At 41.8% G+C, this 26,537-nt stretch overlaps 1 protein-coding gene across 5 annotated transcripts in view; it reads left to right on the top strand.

Moving 5' to 3' along the window:
* ddhd1b (DDHD domain containing 1b) overlaps positions 1-25,938 on the top strand; it is an 81,833-nt gene extending 55,895 nt beyond the window's left edge. For 3 of the 5 annotated variants that reach the window (XM_043697672.2, XM_043697674.2, XM_043697675.2), the window contains 7 exons: positions 1,400-1,659; positions 6,418-6,493; positions 10,469-10,618; positions 11,951-12,224; positions 24,303-24,479; positions 25,218-25,272; positions 25,358-25,938. In XM_043697672.2, the coding sequence (XP_043553607.2) occupies positions 1,400-1,659; positions 6,418-6,493; positions 10,469-10,618; positions 11,951-12,224; positions 24,303-24,479; positions 25,218-25,272; positions 25,358-25,562 (1,197 nt within the window). In that variant the 3' untranslated portion in view covers positions 25,563-25,938. Of the gene's footprint in view, positions 1-1,399; positions 1,660-6,417; positions 6,494-10,468; positions 10,619-11,950; positions 12,225-24,302; positions 24,480-25,217 lie in introns of all 5 variants that reach the window. The other 2 variants (XM_087989862.1, XM_087989863.1) reach the window with 1 other exon arrangement.
* Positions 25,939-26,537: the final 599 nt, after the last annotated feature.

Here is a 26,537-nt window from a genome sequence, read left to right as displayed (position 1 = left end):
GGATAAAAAAAAAAATCAGGTTTAACTTATCCTTGAGCAACAGCACAAATCAAAAGCATTGCATTAAACATCCATAACATACATGCTGAAAAGTCAATGCCATTGAAATCTATGGCAGTGATTGGTGGAATTTGTTAACAGATACCACATTGTGTTCTGTTTGGTACTACAGCAAAGGCAGTGTTTAATCTCTCTGTTCGTTTTTTCATAATACATATTCAACAAAGATAAGACTGAGATTTTGGGAACACTGTTGATAGCAATTAAATTGTAATGTATATTGGATTTAACTGATCACCATGGCTGTCAACTCTGTGGTCAGTAATTGGATTGAGATTTTTGCGTTGATTAGTGTACCCTCCCATTGTGTCCTGACAGGTTTCCTTAAGGAGCCAATTATCCATGGATCATTCCTCCTCTTCATGGCCTGATATTGTTACTTTTATGGCTAAGAAAAGCCCATTTGTTTTGCAAAGGAAGACGTATGCTCTCAAGTCCCCATGATAGTCAGCTCATTGTCTGAATTTTCACTTAATTGGCAAGAGTCACTCATTAACTCAAACATTTATCACTGTTTGCTTGTTCTTTTTTAGCTGCCAGTTGTCAGCTGATGTTTTTGACTCTGGTTATGGGTGCATGGAATGAGTTTTTTTTTGAGACAGATAGTGGCAAAGCTGCTTATACCTTCAAAACTTGAAGATACTGATGTAGAAGATCATACTGCCATAAACAAATTACTACACACTATAAAGTGAAGTAATGAAATATCCTTATACATTCAGTCGATATCTAGTTCTAAAGGTTTAAACATGTTACAAACTTCAATGCACTTTGTTGCACATTAGCTCTTAATACAAAAATTACATTTAGTCAGATTGCATTGCTTCTCTTCCAAAAAACTGCAAATTAAAACAAAACCTGTGTAAGCTCAGCCAGTTTGATAATATTTCTTCCCGCAGTAATTCCCTCCTTGCCTACTTCCTTGGGATGATATTAACTCATCATATTGAACTTTGAAGATCTGGCCCTGTCAAATGCAAATGTGCAATACAGGGGACTCTTGTAACATACTATTGCATTACCTTCATTCTGTTAAATCCCACAGTGTGTTTTATGCCAAGTAAGGCTAAGCAAGGTCATGTGATATTAAAGTACTAAAATCTACATCGGCTACAGTTAAGCAGAATAATCTAATATTATATATTATAACTAAACTAAGTTAATTATGAAATTTCAATTTCCCTTTGAATCTCTCTCCTTGACAGGTTTAAATGTCTTAATTTAGAGTTATATTTTCATTCATCACATGGTAATAATTTTTTTCATTCCGGCCTTACATATGCAGTATTGTAGCGAAAGCTAGGCAGATTATTATGTTGTTAAATTTTTCTTTCTTCAGATTGTGAAAGGCCTTCAGCAGGAGTTAAATCGGTTATATGCACTTTTCTGTTCTCGGAACCCAGATTTTGAAATCCAAGGTGGGAAGGTTTCCATAGTAGCCCATTCTCTAGGCTGTGTCATCACATATGATATTATGACTGGGTGGTATCCAGTGCGATTTTATGACAAAATGGTCCAAGAGGAAGAAGAGATGACTGAGAATTCCATGAGTTTTGAGGAGCGTGAGCTTCTGGATGAGATTCTCAAGACTAAAGAACGGTAAATATTTATATATGGTAAAATGCTAAACTTGCTGTTTTCAAGGCTCGTGACTTAAAGTACTGAATATATGTTGTAGTTAGTTCAGGTTTTTGCAGTGGTGATTTTTAATTTTTGATGTGTGTTGTATCATATGGAAAAAGGATTCTAATTTCTATGTTTAATGGAAATGTAGTAAAGATCGATTTCCAAAGCGTGAAAGAAAAAGAGACTGTAGAACTCAATGTACTCATGTTTGAGCAGGAAGAGGGAGTTTAGAGACAATGAAAGACTAAAAGAGGGATTTACTCTAGAAGTAAGAGGCATGACTGAGGTACAACCTACAACTCAGATGCTGCACAGTCCAAGATGACAGAGAAGGAAACTCACCAGAGGGTTTTAAAATTGATAGGTATTGAATAGGCTGTTGTTATTTAAAGGTCATAAGACATTGGAAGTTGATGAGATGTGTCCCAAGGATGTTGGATATAACCTGGATTTGAGGGTGGTGCTGGAGGGGCAAATAAGATTCTTGGATTCAACAGGCTAAATGTGGAGAGGCTGTTGCACCTGGGAGATGCTAGGATCAGAGGGCATAACCTGAGTTTGGGGTCACCCATTTAAGACTGAGATGAGGAGGAATTTTTTATGAGAATAGTGAATTTGTGGAATTCTTTACTACAAAGGCTGTAAAGACTGAGTCGATAAGTAGATTAAGGCTGAGATAAACAGATTTTTATTCAGTAACGGAGTTACGGCATCTGGGGGAAAAAGCAGGAAAATGGAGTTGAGGGTTGCCAGGTCAGCCATGATCTCTCTGAATGGCAGAGCAGAATCGATGGGTCAGATAGCGTTAGGACCAGAAATAGGCTTATAGTCTTAAGGATTGGAGAATTACAATGAATGTTCTGAAGAAGGCTCACTGGATGTGAAATGTTAACTCTGATTTATCTTCGCAACTGCTGCCAGACCTGCTGGGTTTTGCAAACAATTTACTGTTTTTGTTCCTGATTTCCAGCGTCTTGGTTTTTATTTTTGCAAAGCATGATACATTTGTTCAAAATGGTTATACTTACAAGCTAGACTGTTTAATTTTGGTGGAGAAACTTGTGGAACCAATTATTTGGGATAGAATTATTAGTCACTTGGATTAATTCCCAGACAATCAGCATGGATTTGTTAAGGGTCAGTCATATCTCAGTAACTTGAGTTTTCTGAAGAGGCAACAGAGAGGGTTGACAGTGTCCAATATATTGGCGCACAATAGACTTGAAGAAAATTATAGGTCATAGAATAAAAGGGACAGTAGTAAAGTGGGTACAAAATTGACTGAGGGATAGGTGGAATAACTCCACAGAGACCGGTATCCTGCCAACAAACCATTGTTTGTTTACAGGTGGAAATTTCCCTAACTCTGGCATAGCCTCATCAGAGTCAGCACCCAGAATGTCAGAATCTCTGATACTCCTCGATATATCTGGCAGCTAGGATTCCCTGATTGGGGATTCCCTGTTAATCTAGACCAATCAGGGGACTCCTATTCTGTGAGGGCCAGCTGGCTGACTTCATTACAATAAAAAGTAAAGTATAAAGCTGAATGGATTTTTTTGGGAGCTGGAAAAAGGCTTGAAGTGATATATTTGGGGTTTGCCATTATTGAGAACCTGAACTAGACCAACTGTTTGGAGACTGGATACTCGATATCAAATAACTCCTTTCCTGATGTCCCCAAACCCTTCCCACCATCTACAAGCCAAGTGCCAGTGTGTTGATATGCTTTTAATTACATAGCTCAGTGCAGCGCCAGCAATACTCAACAAGAGTAATACTGTTCAGGCTAAAGCAGACAGTTTGTTCAGCACCATATCCATCACCTTAAATATTCATTCTCTTCCCAACTGTTGCGTAAGGCAACAATGTGGATCATCCATAGGTGCACAATGATGACTCCTTCAGTCTCCCTTGACAGCACCTATGCATGACCTTTACAGTGCAGAAAGACAAGGGAGCAGATGTGTAGGAACACAACCACCTGCAAATTCTCAAATTGGAACTCCTTACCATTTCTTCACTATCACAAAGTCAGATCCCTGGGGCACTCTCCCGATAGAGGTTCATGAAAGTGGCTCACAGTCACCTGCTCAAAGGCAATTAAGTACAGACAACAAGTGAAGACCTTGTGTGCTTAGACACAATGAACAGATTTTTAAAGAAAACTGTGAAAGAATATGGAAGAGAGCACAAAAAGGAACTAAGTACTTTTTGTTAGAAAACAGGCTCAGTTACAATAGAGTGAATGGTCTCAACGTTTTGTGGAATACTCTTTAAGCAAAATAAGGGGGAGGAAGTTAGTAATGTTATCATGGCACTTCAGTCTTCCTGCATAGCTGCAGCCCGAAGCAATCTTTCTTCTCTTCCATTGTTCTCTTTGCCCACCTTGCGCTCTCTTTGCCTGTCTCTTTTTATCTGCCTCTCTCTCGATCTCTGCCCCCATCTCACCTGCTCTCTGCCCCTTCACTCCCCCCGCCCCCTTCACTTCCTCGCCCCCGTCTCCTCTCTCTGACCCCGTCTCCTCTCTCTGACCCCGTCTCCTCTCTCTGACCCCGTCTCCTCTCTCTGACCCCGTCTCCTCTCTCTGACCCCGTCTCCTCTCTCTGACCCCGTCTCCTCTCTCTGACCCCGTCTCCTCTCTCTGACCCCCTGTCCTCTCTCTGACCCCCTGTCCTCTCTCTGACCCCGTCTCCTCTCTCTGACCCCGTCTCCTCTCTCTCACCCCGTCTCCTCTCCCTCACCCCGTCTCCTCTCCCTCACCCCGTCTCCTCTCCCTCACCCCGTCTCCTCTCCCTCACCCCGTCTCCTCTCCCTCACCCCGTCTCCTCTCCCTCACCCCGTCTCCTCTCCCTCACCCCGTCTCCTCTCCCTCGCCCCGTCTCCTCTCCCTCGCCCCGTCTCCTCTCCCTCGCCCCGTCTCCTCTCCCTCGCCCCGTCTCCTCTCCCTCGCCCCGTCTCCTCTCCCTCGCCCCGTCTCCGCTCCCTCGCCCCGTCTCCGCTCCCTCGCCCCGTCTCCGCTCCCTCGCCCCGTCTCCGCTCCCTCGCCCCGTCTCCGCTCCCTCGCCCCGTCTCCGCTCCCTCGCCCCGTCTCCGCTCCCTCGCCCCGTCTCCGCTCCCACACCCCGTCTCCTCTCCCACACCCCGTCTCCGCTCCCTCACCCCGTCTCCGCTCCCTCTCCCCGTCTCCGCTCCCTCACCCCGTCTCCGCTCCCTCACCCCGTCTCCGCTCCCTCACCCCGTCTCCGCTCCCTCACCCCGCCTCCGCTCCCTCACCCCGCCTCCGCTCCCTCACCCCGCCTCCGCTCCCTCACCCCGCCTCCGCTCCCTCACCCCGCCTCCGCTCCCTCACCCCGCCTCCGCTCCCTCACCCCGCCTCCGCTCCCTCACCCCGCCTCCGCTCCCTCACCCCGCCTCCGCTCCCTCACCCCGCCTCCGCTCCCTCACCCCGCCTCCGCTCCCTCACCCCGCCTCCGCTCCCACACCCCGCCTCCGCTCCCTCACCCCGCCTCCGCCCCCTCACCCCGCCTCCGCTCCCTCACCCCGCCTCCGCTCCCTCACCCCGCCTCCGCTCCCTCACCCCGCCTCCGCTCCCTCACCCCGCCTCCGCTCCCTCACCCCGCCTCCGCTCCCTCACCCCGCCTCCGCTCCCTCACCCCGCCTCCGCTCCCTCACCCCGCCTCCGCTCCCTCACCCCGCCTCCGCTCCCTCACCCCGCCTCCGCTCCCTCACCCCGCCTCCGCTCCCTCACCCCGCCTCCGCTCCCTCACCCCGCCTCCGCTCCCTCACCCCGCCTCCGCTCCCTCACCCCGCCTCCGCTCCCTCACCCCGCCTCCGCTCCCTCACCCCGCCGCCGCTCCCTCACCCCGCCGCCGCTCCCTCACCCCGCCGCCGCTCCCTCACCCCGCCGCCGCTCCCTCACCCCGCCGCCGCTCCCTCACCCCGCCTCCGCTCCCTCTCTGTCTGCCCGCATTGCTTCCTCTCCCCCCTCTTTCCCCCCCCCCCTCCCCCATCTCTGCCTGCCTCTCTTTGTCTGTCTGTGTCCCCCCCATCTAATGTATCTTCTTCCACACCTATTTTCCTTACTTGTCCTTCCCTGGATATACATCATGAGTCTTGCTTGCTTTGCAGCTCGAATAGTAATAGTTGGATTTACATTGTGCCAGAAATCTGTAATAGGCAATGCAGAGTTGCACTTTATCTGGTAATGGGGATAGGTGATCAGTGCTAGTTTTTCCCTCATTTGCTGTAATTATTTGCCTCCTTTCATGGCAATTGACCTCTGTTTCTTATCAATTGCCTAGAGTCTGCATTTTTAGAGGGTGATTGAAGTTATTCAGTGATTTGCATTTTTGATTTTTACTTTTGTGGCTTTGCACGTTACGTGGGTGGGCTGTTATTACAAACTGACCATGTCATTGGAGAGCATATCAGTAACATACATGACCCTAGGTTTGTCCAGAAGTTGCCAGAAGAATATGATGGGTGGCAGTTTCTGCGCATGTGCATATTTATTTCAATTATCTTGACTGGGGGCATATCCCAGTTGGTTAAGAGAGAGATATAATTAAGTATTGAACTGTGAGTATTGCTTGTGGCATGGACATTGACAGCAGAGAATAAAAATGCAGTTGAAGGTTCGTGGTGCTTTTATAAATTTGACTTTTATTTTTAAAAAATTACACCCCACTTCTGTATGGCATCCATTGATATTTAAATTTTGTTTTGCAGATTAAAAAAATTGGAACACCAGTTGCTTCAAGTGAAAGCTTCAGAACCATTCAGATTACCTGCTTTGAAATTTAAGGTGAGTTTAGATGTAGGTTCATTATGTGCAATTTAAAATTTTACATAAGTCTAATGTATTGAGGTAAGACTTCTGTCCCTTACTAACAAAAAAAAGCTAAGTCATTTAAATTCACGAAAGATATTGTTCTCAACAACATTGTACTTTTGGTGTAGTGCCTTTGTTTTACCAGTGCATGTTTTTTTAATGGCTCGTGTTGTCAAAACTGAGTGCAACTATAATTTCAGCTCAAATCCGAACACAAGCAGAAACTTGCCTTCTCCACTGGGTCCTGAGCACACTCCCTCTGGTTTAAAAAAAACACGCACAGTAAGTAACTTGCTACACTGAATCTTAAGCAGACCCTCTTCAACAATACACCAAACTGCAACTTAAACAGGGTCCTAGGTAGGATCACTTAACTGGAATCAATCAGAATCCACTCTACCAGACCACTGAAATGTAAGAAACCTGCAAGGACGTGGGGTAAGTATGCCATCCTACTACTAAAACTGAGACTATGCGATTTCAAAACCCTCCCCTTCCTAGCTTACTCTGAGCAAATGTACAACCTCTGGAGAACAAAATGGACGAACCCAGATCATGGCTCAGCTTCCAGCGTGAATTGCGGGGCTGCTGCGCACTCTGCTTCACAGAAACCTGGCTCAACCCATCCATTCCCATCTGCGCACTTCAGGCTGATGGACCGCACAGCGTCCTCGGGTAAGACAAAAGGTGGAGGAGTTTGCTTTTTAATCAACAACTCATGGAACATGGACATTGCAACCCTCGGCTGCTATTGCTCCCCAAACCTTGAATTCCTCACCATCAAGTGCCGCCCCTTCTATCTACCATGGGAACTTATCACTGCTATACTAACTGCTGTGTACATAATGCCACAGGCAAAGGTTAAGGAAGCTCTGGATGTCCTATACTCCTCCACTAACACCCTGGAGGTGGAACCCACTGAGGCCCTGTTTATTGTAACTGGCGACTTCAATCAAGCCAATCAAAGGAAAGTGTTGCCCAAGTACCACCAGAATATTACCTGCTCCACCAGGGTGCCAAACATTTTAGACCATTACTACACCACTGTGAAAGATACCTACCGCTCCATCCCCCTCTGGAACTCCGACCACAATGCCGTGCTTCTTCTCCTGGCTTATGGGCAAAAGCTCAAGCAGGAGACCCCCTCACGGTTACCGGTCCAGTGCTGGTCGGAGGAGGCAGAGGATTAACTTTGGTGCTGTCTGGAATCGGCTGATTGGGCCATGTTCATACAATCCAGAGGTACCTTGGATGAGTACACCACCACTGTCACAGACTATATCAACAAGTGTGTGCATACCGAGGAAGTCAATCTGGGTGTTCTCCAACAGGAAACCCTGGATGAATCAGGATGTACAGAACCAACTAAAAACCAGGCATGCGGCCTTCACATCAGGAGACCCAGTCAAATATAAGGAATCTGAGTATGACCTTCGCAGAGCCATTAAGACAGCAAAGGATCAATACTGATCCAAACTAGAGACTCAGACACACCTGGCAACTATGACAAGGACTGAACGACATCACCGATTCTAAAAAGAAACAGTGCAAGATAGCAGATGATGACATATTTCTCTCAGATCATCGCAACACCTTCTATGCTCGCTTTGAGCAGAATTTCGGCAGAGAGGTAACACCTATTCCGACAAGTCCTTATAAACCTATCCCAATAGTCACTGCATCAGAGGTCAGATCAGTTTTCCTTTGTGTAAATCCAAGGAGAGCGATGGGCCCAGACAGAGTACCAGGCCGTGCACTCAGAGCATGCGCAGATCAACTGGCAGAAGTCTTCTCGGATATCTTCAACCTCTCCCTGCAGCAGGCCACTGTCCCTGCCTGTTTCAAGAGGGCCAACATCATCCCTGTGCCTAAGGCAGCATGCAGCATGTCTCAATGACTACCGCCCAGTGGCCCCAACTTCGGTGGTCATGAAGTGCTTTGAAAGGTTGGTCATGACATTAATCAACTCCAGCCTCCCCACTACTCTTGACCCATTCCAATTTTCCTATCGGACCAACAGATCCATGTCAGATGCCATATCACTTGCCCTTCACTCCTCCCTAGAACACCTTGACACTAAGCACAGCTTCGTAAGAATCCTACTCATTGACTACAGTTCAGCCTTCAACACTATTAACCCCTCAAGACTGATGACTAAACTTAGCAATCTCGGACTAAGGCCCACTCTCTGCAACTGGATCCTCAGTTTCCTGACCCACAGGCCACAATCAGTGAAGATTGGGAACAATATTTCATCGTCATTAACACTCAACCCTGGAGCCCTCCAGGGGTGTTTACTTAGCCCCCTACTGTACTCACTGTATACTCATGACTGCGTTGCAAATACCATACTAATGCCATTTACAAGTTCGCTGATGACGCCACCATAGTCGGTCGAATCTCAGATGGCAACAAAACAGACTACAGACGGGAGGTGGAAGACTTGAAAAATGGTGCACTGAGAACAACCTAGCAAAACCAAGGAACTCATTATTGACTTTTGGGATGTTACTCATAACCCCCAACACATTAACAGCACAGAGGTGGGATGAGTGTCAAACTCCTGGGAGTGGTTATCTATAACAAGTTTTCTTGGACCTTCATGTGGATGCACTGGTTACAAAGGCCCAACAACGTCGCTTCCTCAGGCAGCTGAGGAAATTTGGCATGACGGCGCATACTCTTGACAACTTTTATAGGTGTGCCATCGAGAGCATTCTGTCTGGATGTGTCACTACCTGGTATGGTAGTTGTACCATTCAAGATTGGAGACGATTACAGAGAGTGATGAACTCAGCCCGGGCAGTCACAAAGGCCAACCTCCCATTTATAAAATCCACCTACCAGGCCTGCTGTCAAGGAAAGGCTACCAGCATTCTTAAAGATCTATCCCACCTTGGAATGTTTTTCTACAACCTCTACCATTGGGGAGAAGGTACAGAAGCCTGAACACACGTACCAGCTGGTTTCGCAACAGTTTCTACCCTACTGTTGTTAGAATACTGAATGGACTCTCAAACTCTTAACATTCACCTGTACCTGTGTTTACCTGTGTTTTTGTTTTTGCCACTGTTTACCTATTATTTACTTATCTATGCTACTTAACTATGTGATTTGCCTGTATTGCTTGCAAGACAAAGCCCTTTCACTGTGCCTCGGTACACATGACAATAAATTCAATTCCATTCCATTTAGTTGAAAGTGGTACATAGGGGTAAAGTGTCTATAATATATATCTGTTCCCTTTCCCAGCCTAAGATAGCACTGCCACCAGGAGCAAATCATTAGAAGCAACCAGTGAATGATAATGAACCAACTCGTGCATCTACTAGATAAGATGCCAACAATGCTGTGGAGAGAATTTTGCACTCTCTGATAACATCCTCAGACATCACCTACACTAAATTGTTTTATTCTCAAGGTTCACACTATCTGTAGTGGTGCTTTATGTGGATCATAGCAATTCACGGAGCTCAGATTATCTATGGTACATTGAGAATTCAGCTACTGGTTTGATTTCAGTTATTGGCCTGGTTCGAGCCATCAAACAAAGATGCATGATAGGGAAGGTTTGCCTGGATGTACAAGGGAAAGAAATAGAATAGATGGCCTTGAAATGACGAAGTCCATGAGCTCCATGCAATTGTTGGACAGTGCAACCCGTTCATTATAGTGGATTCATAAAAGAAAATGGTTTTGGCTTGTTGGATTTATTTAAATTTGAGACTTAAATTGATATTGCTTATGCATCAATTAAAAAAGTATCCATTCCAATGTTGAAAAATAACGAGCTGAGTTTTCATTGTAATCCAAAATGTTGGTGATCATTGTGATGATGATTTTCTGGTTGTAAATTCATAATAGATTAGATGTTTCTGCATTTTTGTTTTGTGTCATTTACTTTTAGTACTATTTGTCAGTGTGAAAATTAAATTTATTTTATTTCAGGTTGAAAATTTCTTCTGCATGGGATCCCCTCTAGCAGTTTTCCTAGCATTGCGTGGCATACGTCCTCAACATACTGGTAATCAAGATCACATTCTACCGAAAAGTATTTGTGGTCGATTGTACAATATATTTCACCCGACAGACCCTGTAGTAAGTTCTCATTCTACATGTAATGGCCCTTGCCAATGTCTGTGGTCTCTTGAACAATGAAATAATCATAACTGTAACTGTAAAATTGCATTTATTTTACATTTTTTGTGCTCTCGTTCCCAATCCCAAGTTTTAAACAACTTTCTCTCAGGCTTTCACAGTAATGTTCACACATTTAGGTAATAAGAGATTAGAGAAGAATTGAAAAGCCATGAGGTATATAACAGTCTTTGTTTCATTTTTGAATAATCAGTTGCAGAATTGCATGTTGTAAATTGGTGTTTCATTTTGGTTCTTATCCAGTTCATATTGGCATGTAAATCTTATCCGATGCCGTTTTAATGGCTCGTGAAATGGATAAGTTCAATCTAAAGGAATATCATACTGTTTAGAAGAAAAGCAGATTAGAAAGAGATTTACTTGCATCACAGAGTATGAGCCAAGAGTATGTACAATATTAGCGTGCTGAAAATGCAAAATATTTCATTTCTCTGTTTATTCTGATTAGTATAAGAACTAGTTAAAAGAAATAGCGCATCAGTTTCCGTTTCCCAGATTGTGCAATGATTTAAGCATTACTTTATAAACTGAGCCACAGTTTTGGCTATATGAATGGCTTTGTTGCAAGTAAAATGAGTGAAATGACAGGTGCTCTCATTCTATTTTCTGCAAGATACAAGATAAACAAAAATGCCACAGGATCTGAACTAGGAATATTGATATAGGCATTTGAGTGAAAGCATTATGCTTATTTCAAATACCAGCTCAGTATGTTGTACAAGCTGCCATTCTTGATGGAAGATTTCAGGCACCATCCTCTTTAAATGTAGGAAAAGTATAGGGCCTGCTTGGTAGAGGAAAACTACTTCCTGGCCTGACTCAGAGTCTCTTGTATTTAACAAGATGCGTTATTTTATATGTTAGCAACTAGTTACAGATTAAGCCGTGGTAGACATTTTTACAGAAGCATTGAGGAGGGACAGATGGTATATGTCACTCCTTTGAGATCCTACGCTGTTTTACCTGCATGTTGGTGCAATGATGTCATAGTGAATGCTACTAATGGCATTGCTCAGTATTAACCAGTATTTCACATCATTTCAGAGCCATACAAAATGCATTGAATGAATATAACCACAGGGTACTAAAAATAAAATGTGATCTCTTCTCATCTGTGATTTCTGTGATACATCTAATGTTTTAATTAGTCTGTCAACTCCTTTTTCGCATTTAATAGATGTTCTGAAATATTTTGCCAATTCAAGTGTGTAAAGTACAGAAAATGAACAGGGTTAGAAACTTAACAAGTGTGAAATCTTAATTTATTTGTAGGCCTATCGGTTAGAACCTCTGATCTTGAAACATTACAGTAATATTGCACCCCTCCAAATCCATTGGTACAACACACCTGTCTTAACGAAGTACGATGACATAAGACCAACCTACATCAAGCCTGCCAAAGAGTCGATGAGTCCTTCAATGCCTCCCTCAGCATCTACCTCACATACAGAAATTGAAAACATGCCAAGTCCAAGTTCCTCGCCAGTTATACCTCGACGAAACTATGGGGAATCAATAACCAGTCTAGGAAAAGCAAGTATAATGGGTGAGGTATTAAAAATGTATCTGTTTTTAAATGTGTTAAATAACAAGAATGTAATAGAGCAAATCAGATTCATTTTATGGCTCCTAAAAGGCATTTATTATCAGTACTTAATGTATTTGTCATAAATTTATAGGGTTGTGTAAATAGTAAAAATGACCAAAATACTAATGGTTTTCCTTTATCTTGACCACAAAATGTTTCTCTGCTAGTGTGGAGTTTGTTTAAAAGGTGTCCGCAAGTACAACATTTTTTATTAAAAGTATGTTATTGAACCATATTACTAATGACAGAAGTTTTGTCTTTAAAACTTGTGTTTGTTTGCCATGAGGTTAGAGTTTTGACCTGTGAAACAACAGAGGGAATTGTGATGGGATATATCCTTGGGGCACTCCACTCCATGGACAGGATTTTCCTTGAAGGTGTCTGAATTCTGCTGTAATTAGAACCAGTTTCTCTTGCAGCGTGGTTTCTATCACTTGTAATTTTCCCCACGGCAGGCATTTAATGGCCAGAGGGTGTACTTGTCATTTGACAGGTAGGTGATGAAGAGGGCACCCTCTGTTTTTGTTTTAAAGTTGAAAATAAAAATAGATTTAATAACCTGGCCACCATTGTGGAGGTAGGAGGAGAGGAATGTGGGAGTTTCTGCATCTGGCATGTGGAATTGCCTGAAGACTACTCTCTTTCCTCTCTTCAATCGCCATTGGGCGATTTCCAGGCAGCTACTGTTCTGGGGACATGAAGACCAATTGGAAAAATGCCAGCCAGCCTTAATGGGCTTTTAAAAGGCCTTCAACAGGCTAATCCACTTACAGGCAGATAACCCTGTTTTGCCCAGCTACCTCTGTTCCTGTCCCCTGCAGGGAAGAAAAATCTAACTCCATATTTGTTTTGTGTGAGGTTGACAAAGAGCAAGGAAGATATGTAAGGTTATTCGAGCAGTGCTAGAGGTATTTATGGCACATCTTGTTGGTGCCTTCTCACAAGGATATACAGGCCAATATAATTGAGCTTTCACCGGTTCCTAGGTTGGAAAGTGAAAGACAGCATGCCAGGAGCAGCACCAGGTATATCTAAAGCTAAGGTGTCACCTGGTGAAACTACAGCAAAGAACTACTCACATGCCAGAAAGTGAAAACAAAATGCAGGATAAAGGGCGAAGTGATCCACAGCCAACAGATTCTGCCCTGTCACATCCAGTTATGAATTATGATGGACAATGAGAAACAACTAGCAAGAGAAGGAGGCTTCACAAAAATTAAATTTTCAGTGACGGGAAAACACACCATGTTAGTGCAACACACATGGCATTTACATCCATCTTCAGTCAGAAGTGCCCAGTGGATGACCCAACTCATACTCTTACTGACATCCCTAACATCACAGTTACCTGTCATCAGCCGATTTGATTCATTCCCTATGTTTTTATGCAATAACTGATTGCACTGCATGCTACAAAGGCTATGGGCTCTGACAACATTCCAGTAATAGCACTGAAGGCTTGTGCTTCAGATGAGCCGTGCCCCTAGCCAAGCTGTTCCAATGCAACTACAAGCACTGGCATTTACGTGACAATGTGGAAAATTGCCTAGGTATATCCTGTCCACACAAAGCAGGACAAACCCAACCTGACCAATTACCACCCCATCAGTCTACTGTCAATTGTAAGTGAAGTGATGAGTTATTGTCAACAGTGTCAAGAGGCACTTGAGAGGAATGACCTCCTCATGGATGCTCAGTTTGGGTTCTGACAGGGTAACTCCGCTCCTCTTCTCATTACAGTGTTAGTCCATTAATCAACAAAAAAGTTTAATTCCAGAGGTGAGGTCAGTGTGACTGTCCTTGATATGAAGGCTGCATTCGACCAAGCATGGCATCGAGGAGTGTTTAATAGAAATCGGGGGATAACACTCTACTGTTTGGAGTCACACGTAACACCAGGAAAGATGGTTATGGTTATTGGAGGTCAATAATTTCATTACTGTAGGAGTGACTAACCCCATCTGTCTTCACCTGATTTACCTATGACTAACTTTCCACCATAAGGTCAAAAGTAAGGATACTTAATATTCAGCATGATCCGTCAAAATCCGATCCATAAATAAAATCACCTAGCCTTAGGCTGCTATATGGCGGCTAAAAGTTGTGCCTCATGTGCCAGGCAATGACATCTCCAACAACAGAAAGTCTATCCATTGCCCCTTGACATTCAATGATATTGCCATTGCTAAATTCCCCACTATCAACATCTTGAGGTTTAGCATTGACCAGAAGCTCAACTCGACCATCCATATATAAACACTGGCTACAAGAGCAGATCAGAAGCTAGGAATTCTGCAGTAATTAACTCCATGTTTCCAAATGTCTTGATGGCACAAATCTGGAATATGGTAGAATGTCCTCCAGTTGTCTGGATAGTGCAGCTCCAACACCACAGGGCTCAACACTTTCCAGAACAAAACAACCCACATTATTGATATCCAACTGATTCCTTCAACCTACAGATTGTGCCATTGACCAAATGCAGTGTAGCAACTTGCCAAACACTTTGGCAGTGCCTTACAAACTTCACCTTTACCATCTCGAGGAACAGTCATAGCAGATGTATAAAATATCACTGCCTGTAAGTTGTCTTCCAATCTAACACTACATTCTGCATTCCATTCTCTTACCCCGATATATACTCTTATAGGGTATGATTTGTCTGCTGTGCACCAAAACAGAATTTTTCTTGTACATGATACCACAGTATTAAATCAAATTTAAAAAAAAAGCTACACCCCATCCTGACTGCTGCTCCTTCACTGTCACAGGATTAAAATCCTGTAACTCCTTTTATTCCTAATAATATTGTGGATACACCCAAACCCCTTGGACTGCAGCAGTTCCAGGAGACAGCTCACCACTACCTCAAAGGGAATTAAGGGGAGCGAATAAATGTTGACCTGGCCAATGATACCTACATCCTATGAATGAATTTTTAAAATGGCACTTTAGACACTGCGCTCGTTGAGAAAATTCATTTATGAATTATGCAACAAGGCCTTTCCTGTAGGTCGTCACCACAATCCGAATTCCGGCTGAATGATTAAATTTTTTTACTATATCTAGTTATCTCTAAAATGGTCAAAATCTCAGCATTGTAAGTGTCAATGGATGTTCCTCCAAGCTAACCTTTACTTCCGAGTCTCAATTAACCTCTAGGCACTATCATGGGAGTAAATTTCAATTTTAAGGAATTGCAGGATTCTTAAAACTACAGGGAAATCATTAGTGTGAAAATGTGGAAATAGTGCTCCATTTAATTATGAAAGTTGTTTCAGTTGTTATAGTTTTTATACCCTCAAAAGTACAATTGGTTTCTGATGAGCAACTGTGACTCCACGGACAGCTTTTTTGCCCAAGTTAGTTCAGATCCCACTCCAGAAATTTGAGGACAAAAAATCCAAGCTAACATTCTAATGCAGGACTAAGTAATGCTGTACTGTTGAAAGTGCTGCCTTCTAGATGAGTTCATACGAAACCCCATCAGTGCTCTCAGATGGGCATTCAAAATTCCTGTGGGGTAAAGAGCAGGGTGTAATGGCTAATATTTACCCTTTAGTAAGCATCCTAAAAATATTATCCAATCATTATCTCATCAGATTTTATAATAGCTCACTGTGCCCCAATTAACTGCTGCATTGCTGACATTGTGTCAGTCATTACATTTATTATAACCAAGTTAGGAGGATTAAATCTTCTCTTTTAACCCCCTTGATTGACCTCAACGTATATTTTTAATTATTCTCAGCATACAGCTATGCCACACTTGAATTAAAACATAGTTGGCTGGTTCAAGAGTGCAGATGACAATTACAAGGTTTTCTTCAGTGGAAGAAAGTGGAATTTTATTTGTTGACGTCGAGAATAATAATAAAGCACAATATCAGAGACCCTCAGACACAGGTATAATGTTTCAAAAGGGGACGGTGTCTTGTACGAAAATGAAGATCAGGAATATGCACTTTGAAATGTCCCTAGAGTCCTCCAGATGTTAGGTTTAATCAGAGACCACTGTTTTAATTGATGACTTGTATCCTCATCATAATGATATTTGTAATTATATTTGCATTATCGTAAATGGGTGTTTTTCTGATTTGTTCTATCACAGGCACTGTCTTTTGAGAGGCATGGAGAGACAGCATACCTTCTGTTCCATGCCTGCTATTACAAATCCATTTCCTTTCTCTCTGCTCTTCCCAAAAGCAGCTGTTTGAAATATAATTAATTTGTATATTCCTGTGTCTGCCTTCTGTTTCTCACAAGGTGGATTATCTGCAGACGAATCTTTCAATAATACAAAAATCCAACGGGAGATGCAGATCTAAGCAACTGGTTTCAGTCAGTTTAGTATTTTAATTTCAGTTTTGACTCTCTCTTGTTTACTGATTGTATCATGAGCTTGGCTCAGCCTGGTCAGGTGATCACTGGATCGCTGAGGTTAAAAATCACACAACAAGTTATATTCCAACAGTTTTATTTGGAAGCACTATCTTTCGGAGCACTGCTTCATGTAGATGTGCAGCAGGGCCATAAGACAGAATTTATAGCAAAAGATTGCAGTATCATGCATCTGAAAATATATATTGAACAAACTTAGATTGTTGTTAAGTCTTTCATCTTTTGGAATGGGTTGCAGGTTTCGCTTCATTAGTATGTAAATCCCAGAACTACTATTAAGTCACATTCTTGAGATAACTTAAGGTTTTATTTAAAAAAGGTGGCACCTCAGCTCAGCAAATGCATTAAAGGTGTGAGGTTAGAGTCTGTATCCCAATCTTGAGTCAGACTGGTTCTATTTCCAAAGTGAAATTTATAAAATATTACATGGATTGACTGCCTGCAGGTTGTGCATGTTTTGAGCAAAATAGAATGAATCTACAAATATAATTCCGCAAATACAAATTCACCCCATAGACTTGTGTCTGCGCGTGCATAAGAAAGAGAGTGTGTGCGTGTGTGTGTGTGTGCACGTGAGAGTGAGTGTGTTTGCAAGTTTGGTAAACTGGGTGTGTGTGTGATGGAGTATCAGCCTGTGAAGGGGTGTGCGTGTGTATGACAGAGGGTCTGTAAGAGTGTGAGAATATGTAAGATTGTGTGTATGTGTGCTTGTGTATGTGTTAGAGAGTGTATAGTGTAGTGGGGTCACCTGTAGTGTGACATGAACCCAAGGTCCCGGTTGAGGCCATTTTCATCGGTTCTGAACTTCGTTATCAGCCTCTGCTTGGCCACTTTGCATTGTTGCCTATCCCAAAGTTCGCCTTGGAGGATGGTCACCTGAAGATCCGAGGCCAAATGTCCCAGACTGCTCAAGTGTTCCCTGACTGGGAGTGAATGCCACAGTCTGGTGATTGTTGCACAGTGTCCATTCATCTGTTGTGGTCGAGTCTGCTTGGTCTCACCAATGTACCATGCCTCGGCATCCTTGTCTGCAGCATACGAGATAGACAACATTGGCCGAGTCACATGAGTACCTGCTGCATAAATAGTGAATCATGTCCCCATGTGTAATGGTGGTATCCGTGTCGGCACTCTGACACATCTTGCAGTGGTTGCTATGACAGGGTTGTACAGTGTTGTGGTCAATGTTGTCCTGAAGGCTGGGCAGTGTGCTGTGAACAATGGTCTGTTTAAGGTTTGGCGGTTGTTTAAAGGCGAGAAGTGGAGGCATAGGGAAGATTTTGGCGAGGTGCTCATCCTCATTGATAATGTATTGTAGGCCGGGAAGAACATGGCGCAGTTTTTTGGCTCTTGGGAAATACTGGACAACAAAGGGTACCCTATCGGTTGCAACCCATGTCTGTTTCCTGAGGATGTCATTACGGTTTCTAGCTGTGGCATGTCAGATCGGGCAATCAGTGAGTTGAGCATTGTACCGTGTCTTATGAGGGCATCCTTGAAACCAGGTGTCCATAATGTTCCTTCTCATTTGAACAGATCATGTGTATGCGTAGGGGATGGTTGTTTTAATGTTTATAGTGGAAGCTAGAGAAGTGTAGCATTGTGAAGTTATCTGTGGGTTTGCGGTGGAGTGTGGTGCTGAGGTGTCCAACCTTGGTGGAGGTGCATATGCCAAAGAATGAGGGATACTAAAGAGTAGTCCATGGTAAGTCTGATGGTGGGATGAAATTCGTTGATAACATTGTGTAATTGTTTCAGTGACTCCTCACAATGGGTCCAAAGGAAGAAAATGCTATCAGTATATCTGGTATATAGTGTTGGTTGGAGATTCTGCGCAGCTAAGAAGCCTTATTCAAACTTGTGCATGAAAATGTTGGCATATTGGGGTGCAGATTTGGTCCCCAAGGCTGTTCCATGTGTCTGGATGAAGAACTGGTTGTCAAAGGTGGCCAAGTAATATTTTGTAAATTCCACTTTGGGAGTAAAGCCAGTCTGACTCAAGAGTGGGATACAGACAGACTCTAACCTCACACCTTTAGTTCATTGACTGAGCTGAGATGTCACTTTTTTTTTAATAAAGCCTCGAGTCATCTTGAATGTGATTTAAAAGAAGTTCTGGGATTTAATTATTAATGAACTGAAACCTGCAACCCATTCTAAAAGGTGGAAGACTTAACAGCAATCTAGGTATGTTCAATATATCATTTCAGTTGCATGACATCGTAATCTTTTGCTGTAAATTCTGTCTTATAGTCCTACTCCACAACTACTTGATGAAGGAGCAGCACTCCAAAAGCTAGTGCTTACAAATAAATGTATTGGACTATAACCTGGTGCTTTGGTTTTTAACTTTGTCCACCTCAGTCCAACACCGGCTCCTCCACATCATGGATCTCTGAAGTCAGTGTTTTCCTTTCCAACAATCATGACACTCATTCAAAAAGGGACAATCATGACACTCATTCAAAAGCTCTTAATTGGTTTAAGACATCCTAAAGTAATGAAAAGTCAATATAAAGTAAATCTTAATTGCAAAACAAGCAGTGTTTCTTGGAAGTTGCTACAATTAATACAGTCAGCCTTCTGTACACTAGGTGGCTCTTTGAGATCAATTATACTGTGAACAACACTGGCAAAAATATTCCGTTGGTAGATAACATTGCTTGAATGAAAACACCAAGTCTGTAACACTCTTTCCAGACTTATGACAGAGTTTGTGGAATTAAAATATATTGAATTTGAACACAGAGGAAAAGCTGTCACGGACAACAATCCATTCCCCCTCTTTCTCTGAAACCCCTTTCATCAACTTCATTGAGTGAACTCAGAGTAAGCACATCACTACAAGAAAAGGGTTTTAAAAGAGGAAGTCTGTCTCCAGCCAGATTCAGGAAAAACTCCAGTACCAATAGCTTAAGTAAAAAGATTTTGGCTGCAGACCAAAATTTGAATAATCTGTGATTTTTATTGTATATTTAACTGTTATTGGTGTTACGACATGGGCTAAATCCTTCTGCTAATTAAACAAAATACACAGGAAAACTCACTTCGCCTCAGAAGCAGTGAAAGTATGAGTGACAGAGAACTACCCCAAATTTCACTATTTAAAGAAAAAAAATAACAATTTTATTCTTTAACTCCAAAAGTGAACATTAAACAATAACTATTCACAACCCTAATCCTCCTCTCTCTTTAAAAAAAAATATCTACCTCCCACTCTATGACAATATGCTGATGCAATAAAGCCCCTATTAAATTTACAGCAAATCAATTTTCTAAACCAGCCAGTTGTGTCAATCCTCCTCTAGATCTCCCTGGGTTGTCTTCAGTCTTCTGCCACACAGATATTTCATGTAAAGAAAAGGAACCATTTAGAGAGCAGTCATTCGATGGCAGAAGCTGCTGTTTTTCTGGCTAACTGTCCAAAATGCCTGCTTTTTATACACCAAAACATCAGATCGTCTCATTGGTTCAAAAACATCACCTTTGCTTTCACAAGTTCAGTTTTCTTTAAGTTTATCACCAGTTTTGCTTCTCTTAATCATTCAAAGAGCTCTGTCAACTGTACCGTGTGATCTTTCTGGGATTCACTAGAGTCATCATCAAGATAGACTGCACAGTTTGTTAACCCAGTCACAACTCTGTTCGAGTCTTTGCAATGTGGTGGGTGCGTTCTTCATTCCAAAGGGCATCACTTGGAATTGATGTAGCCCATTTGAGGTTACAAACATAGAAATTTCTTTCGCTTTCAATGATTAAGGTACCTGCAAAAAATCATGCAGTCAGTCCAACTTTGATATAACTGGCTTGTCCAAATTTCTCTATACAGTCCTCTAATCTTGGTATTCTGTATAGCCCAGTTTTCTTAGACGTTGATCTTCCAGTAGTCCACACAAAGTCGTTGAGTCCCGTCAGATTTGGGAACTAACCACTTGCTCTGACTTGGTTCAATAATATCTTCTTTGAGCATCACCTCCATTTCCTTCTGGACCTGTCTGGCTTTGAAAGGATTCTGTCGGTGTGTTGTTTTGTCAGAACGGCATTCCGTATGTCTACCTCATGCACAATAGCATTAATCCTTCCCATTTTGTTCCTGCATATGCCCTTATACTGCTGCAAGAAACCTTTAACCTGCATTCTTTGTTCCTGAGACAGTTCACTAACCTTTCCCACTCCTCAAGGACTTCCTCATTGTTTAACATATTTTGAGGCACATCAAAATCCCCATCATCTGGATTTGATTCCTCACTCTGTGGAGCAGTAACAAACACCTGTTTCTCAAGTTCCTTCTCCCTATTATAATAGGATTTCAACATGTTTACATGACGTACCCAATACCGTTTCTTTTCTACCCGGCATCTTTTGATAGGGCCCACTAAATTTGGATTTGAAGGGATCTCCTACCACTGGTAACAATACTAATGTTATCCCCATGGGAAAACATCTGAATCTCAAAGATTTTATCTGCCACCTGTTTCATTCTATACTGTGCCCTCTTTAGGAGCTGTTTAGCTAACTCTCACCTACTCAATTTAATTTATCCCTCACCTCCAATACGTAATCCAAGTGTGAAGTCTCTGACTTTGGTTCTCACAATTTCTCTTTAATTAATTTCAAAGGCCCTCTCACTTCATGTCTGTATACTAACTCAAAGGGAGTAAACTGAATAGATTCATTTGGGGCATCTCTAATGGCAAACATTACAAATGAGATACCTTTCTCTCAATCATTCAGGTAATCCTGACAGTATGCCCTCAACATGGTCTTGAGGGTCTGATGCCACCTTTTTAAAGCTCCCTGGGATTCAGGATGATATGCACTTGATTTAAAGTGCTGTATACCTAAGCTATCTAGCTCTTCCTTAAACAGCTGAGCAGTAAGTTTAACCCCTTAGTCTGACTGAATCTCTTTGGATAACCCATACCACATGAAGAAAGCTATTAACTCCTCTCCCACCCTTTTTAACTTAATACTCCATAATGGAATTTCCTGCGGAAATCTGGTAGGCACATCCAATATGGTAAGGAAGTACTGGTTCCCACTTTCAGTTTTCAGGAGGGGACCTACACAATCAACCATTACCAGGTGAAACGTTTTTCAAATGTAGGAATTAGCAACAAAGGTGCAGGTTTTATTACTGCCTGTGGCTTACCTACCATTTGGCATGTATGACACCTACAGCAAATGTTAACCACATCCTTCTGCATTCCAGGCTAATAGAAATGTTTTTGTATCTTAGCCTGAGTCTTCCGTCACCTAGGTGACCTCCTACAGGTAGTCCATGTGCTACTCATAACACCTCCTGTCTGTATGCTACCAGATTGTATGGCAACACAATCTGGTGCACTTCTGCCCATTTCTCCCCTGCACTAACCTGCCATGCTCTCCATTTTTGTCTTAGGATTCTGTCTTTGGATTCTGTCTTTGAGATGATAACCCTCAGGAATATTCTCCACCTCCTTTTCTGAGCACGCATCATAAATATATATTTTATTGTCTCATCGTTCTGTTGCAAGTCTATTAGCCTTTCAGGACTAAACACTTCTGCCTGACCCTCTTCAGGTTTTTCCTGCACCATTATGTCAAACAGGATGTCTGCTAACTGAACCTCAACTATTTTAGTTTTTGCTTTGTGTTATGACTTATGATAATGGGATCTTATTCCTACACAGTCTGGGAAAATACCAGGGTATTTTGCTTTGAACTCCTCAGTTCCCTATCTTTCTTCGGCTTCTCTACAACCAGGGCTGTCACTCCCACCTTAGACCCTGCTAAATCGTTCCCAAGAACAAACTGGATTACTGGAACTGACACTGTCAATCACTCCCACTGTTACTTCCCTGTCTTGAGTTGACACTCCCACTTGATCTTACATAGGGGTACTCTAAATTTCTGTCCATCTACCCCACAAGTTACCACTCTTTCGGGTAACAGATCAGAAAGAGTGCAAATACTTTCATCTGTTACTTTTAGAGACTGGTTAGATCCTGTATTTTTCAAAATTAGAACTTCTTTCCCTTCTCCCCCTGTTCTTTGAGTAAACTTTACCTGCAGACACACATTCTTTATAGAGATCAGTCACTAACTCCGTACCCTGCCCTTGCTTAGGCTATACACTCCCCTGCAGCTCCTTGACTTTTCTTGGGGATTCCTTTATAGTAGAAATGCCTGAGGCCTTCCTTTTTAACCTGTGGTAAATAATCACCAGTGTTCTCTACTTTGTTTTGTAGTGTAGGATCTCCCCTTCTCCCAACTTCTATCTCTCTCGGGATAAATTATTGCCGGAAGCTAAACTTTGTCCTTTGCACCAATGTATATTCATCTGCCATCTCTGCTGCTCTTCTCACTTCTTGAACTTTCTGTTCATCCACATGAATTCTTATCATCTCTGGAAGTGAGTTTTTAAACTCCAGCAGAATAATCTCTCTTGGAGCCTCATAGGTCTTATCTATTTTTGAGGTCCGCACCCATTTATCAAAATGACTGTTTAATTCTTTCAAACTCAACTTGCAGCTTTTCCACTTTCACTCTGTCTCAAAGGTACAGTACACACCTTCAACTTCATAACACATAGTTAAAGCTTAAAATGATACTGAGTAGACTTTATATTTTTTCAGGTTTGGAAGAGGTGTGTACATTATTTTTGGACATGTAGTTGGACATGTTTGCACATTTTAAACCTGTTGTTCATAATGTTTGCAGCCTTGGTTGAGTAAGTTTATTGCAATAAAACTAATTCTTTATTATCTAACTTAAGGAATTTGCCTGACTGGTTTATGATACTGAGCTATATACAGTTTAGTCTTTATAATTAGCAATGTCACCTCCCCTTTAAATTCAAACATTGTTGTGGCCACTGGAAGAGTGGAACAGGGAAAGGTATCAGTCCACTTATCCTCACTTGGTCATAAGTAATAAAAGGAACAGTAGAATGGTCTTAGTCCAGAGAATGACATTGTTCATTCTGAGGCACTCTGTGTGGAGAGGAATCTCTGCAACATATCCTAGTGAGAATATTAAGGATTTTGGAATGCTTTTCTTTGCAACTTTACCCTTAAATAATTCCATTTGACAATAAATAGGAGGAGAAAGAGGAAGGGGCCAAGAACAACAGGATCGCCAAGCTAAAAACGTGCAACAGTTGGCCAAATAATCCTTAAGAATATCTTCCCCTTTTTTCCAAAAAGGAAAAATACATTCATGTACTGATAATTCACTGAAGACACTTATCAAATTACTTTCTCAAATTACCCAGAAACAATATCTATATGCACGCCTCTGCCACCATAATGACTTTGCCCATTGCTTTTGGCTGCACTGTTTCCCTTTGGAGTCAGGTAATGCTTTTCTGCCTTCCATGCTGTTCATACCTTTTACATTTGTAATACGATTTGTTATGGTGAGGTGACTGTTGATCTCATGTTGTTTCAAATTTGAAGCCTTTTCAATGTGAAATTCCAAACCATGCCCTGAGTCTGATAACTCAATATTTTACAGACAGCTTTATTTTTGATCATATCAGTATGCATAGTTTCTTAAGGTCAGTCAAAGCTTGCCTGTGGGGTTTTACATATCTTTGACAAGGTATGGCATTTTCCTAAGTTTACTTATTTCTCAGTTTTGCATTCATTTTAGGAGCTGCACACATTGGAAAAGGTATTGGTGGAATATTGTTTGCGAGATTCACACGTTCTTCTTCAATCAGTGAGGAATACAAGGATGAACCAGTTGTAGAAGACAGGAGAACAACTGAAGCTCAGTATAGTCCAAGGTTGTTGTCACGCAATAATTCTGGTCTTTTGTATGGTGCAGGTTAGTATATGCAAGTCTTAATTTTAGAATTTGGCATTTTCAAATACTTTGCCTGTTGACACTTTGTACTGTATTTGATGAAATGAACTAATATATTTGCTACATTTCTTTTCTAAAAACTTGATAATTTTCAAGGATTCCCAAGAAATATTTTGAAATATTGGCCTTCTGCTTCTGGCATTTCAACATTTGATGCTGGAATATAATGGGCATGAGCCAATGGCTATAACAGTATTCTCCAAATCTAATTGAATGAGCTCCTCCAATAAATGGAGGGTGAGCCTTGGGTCCTTCACTACCTTTAAGGAACCAGACCTGCAAAGAATCGCCCATAATTTTGGGTAATACAATGTGCTTTAAGATCTAAAGTTTTTAAAAATAGAGGCACGATTAATATCCTTTTCAGTTTACTTCAATCTGCTGGTTGACAGTTGCCTGAATGTGCTTAAAGAGGAAGGTTTCGCAATTTACCTAATGGTAAAATTGGCATAAGGTCAATGTAACATTGGCTGAGGCCATTGTCTCTTCTGACTCCCAGTGAACTGAGCAGTTCAGCCAGCTCAGAGTCAGCAGTGCAATCTTTAATCGTAGTCTTTATCGTATTGATTTTAACCCCCTCTGCGCAGAAATATATAATTGAGACCTAGCTGTGCATGCAATGTACAACTTACGTATGCATAATTTAATTATTGTTTGCATTCTGAAGCATTGGCAATAATTTTTATTTTTCTCTGTTAGTGGAGTTAGAGCATCGCCTTGATTTTGAACTGCGGGAGGGCCTTGTGGAAAGCAGGTATTGGTCTGCAGTAACATCACACACTTCTTATTGGTCATCTCTAGACGTCGCTCTTTTCCTCCTATCATTTTTGTACACACAGAGACCACCTGTTGGTGTCGACCAATCAGAAGCCATCAGATTTCCAGGAGAATCTCCACACAAGTGACGAACTGTATAGAGACTGTTGTTACTCCTGCTTAAAGTGCAATGAAAACAAAGGGAATCGCAGCTTTGTTTGTGTTTTTTATTTATTTTCTAAAATCCACAATGAATATTGGAAGTACGAGCAACCTATTTCTAAATAAAGTACTCAGATTAGAGTCAAACCTGTTCTTTTCCTACTCTTTAACAAGTTGTCATTATTCACTGTATAATAAATATGTAAAATACTTCTTTACAATTATGGCAAACTAAGGTTAATACTAACATTGAGGCTGGAGCTTATAATGTTATAAACTTTAATTTTTATTTATGTTTCAAATGTGCAAACCATATCCAGATACTAATAATGTTTTGTACTAGTATAACCTCCTAAGAATGTTGACATGAAGTTTGCACTTTATATCTCCAGTGATATCTTACAGCTAGTCAGTGTGGCTAACAATGAACTGTTTACACATTTGAAGTATAAAAAAAGAAGTTTGGTGCTTATACTTATGTTAATACAAAGTTTTTCACTTTTTTGTTGATTTGTGTATTTTTTTAAATTTTGCCACAACTGTTTTGCTTCACTGTGCTGTTGTATAGTGCAGGGTTTAGATCAGTGTGGTGCTGGAAAAGTGCAGCAGATCAGGCAGCATCCACGGCTCCTCAGATGCTGCCTGACCTGCTGTGTTTTTCCAGCACCATGCTGATCTAAACTCTGGTTTCCAGTATCTGCGGTCCTCACTTTTGCCTATTATATAGTGCAGAAGACATTGCAATGTCATTCTCTTAGTGCTTTGCATTTTTTTTGTCAATAAAAGCCCTGGTGGTTTTATAACACCAAGTGGTTGATGCCGTGTAATTTCAGATGTCGCTGCTGAAACGTTTTTATCTCAACCATTTAATGCTGAAACCATTTAAACCAGGCTGAGGTCATTTTCAGACCTTCCTTCGTAATACTTTTCAACATTCAAGCCCTCTTCCACTTCTCCAAATTTCAAGGCGTAATTCTCAAAACATTGTAATTTAACAATTTTTTGTCTGGTAATCGGGCATTTTCAGAAAACTCCCCAAGTATCTTAATTTTTATACTACCAAATGATTAAACACTTCAATATTTTATTTTTTTTTCACAT

The sequence above is a fragment of the Chiloscyllium plagiosum genome, unplaced genomic scaffold (genome assembly GCF_037043375.1).
Source record: "Chiloscyllium plagiosum isolate Xiang-an unplaced genomic scaffold, Cpla_swu_hap1 HiC_scaffold_8, whole genome shotgun sequence".
NCBI lineage: Eukaryota > Metazoa > Chordata > Chondrichthyes > Orectolobiformes > Hemiscylliidae > Chiloscyllium > Chiloscyllium plagiosum.
This window is presented reverse-complemented; position numbering and strand designations above follow the sequence as displayed.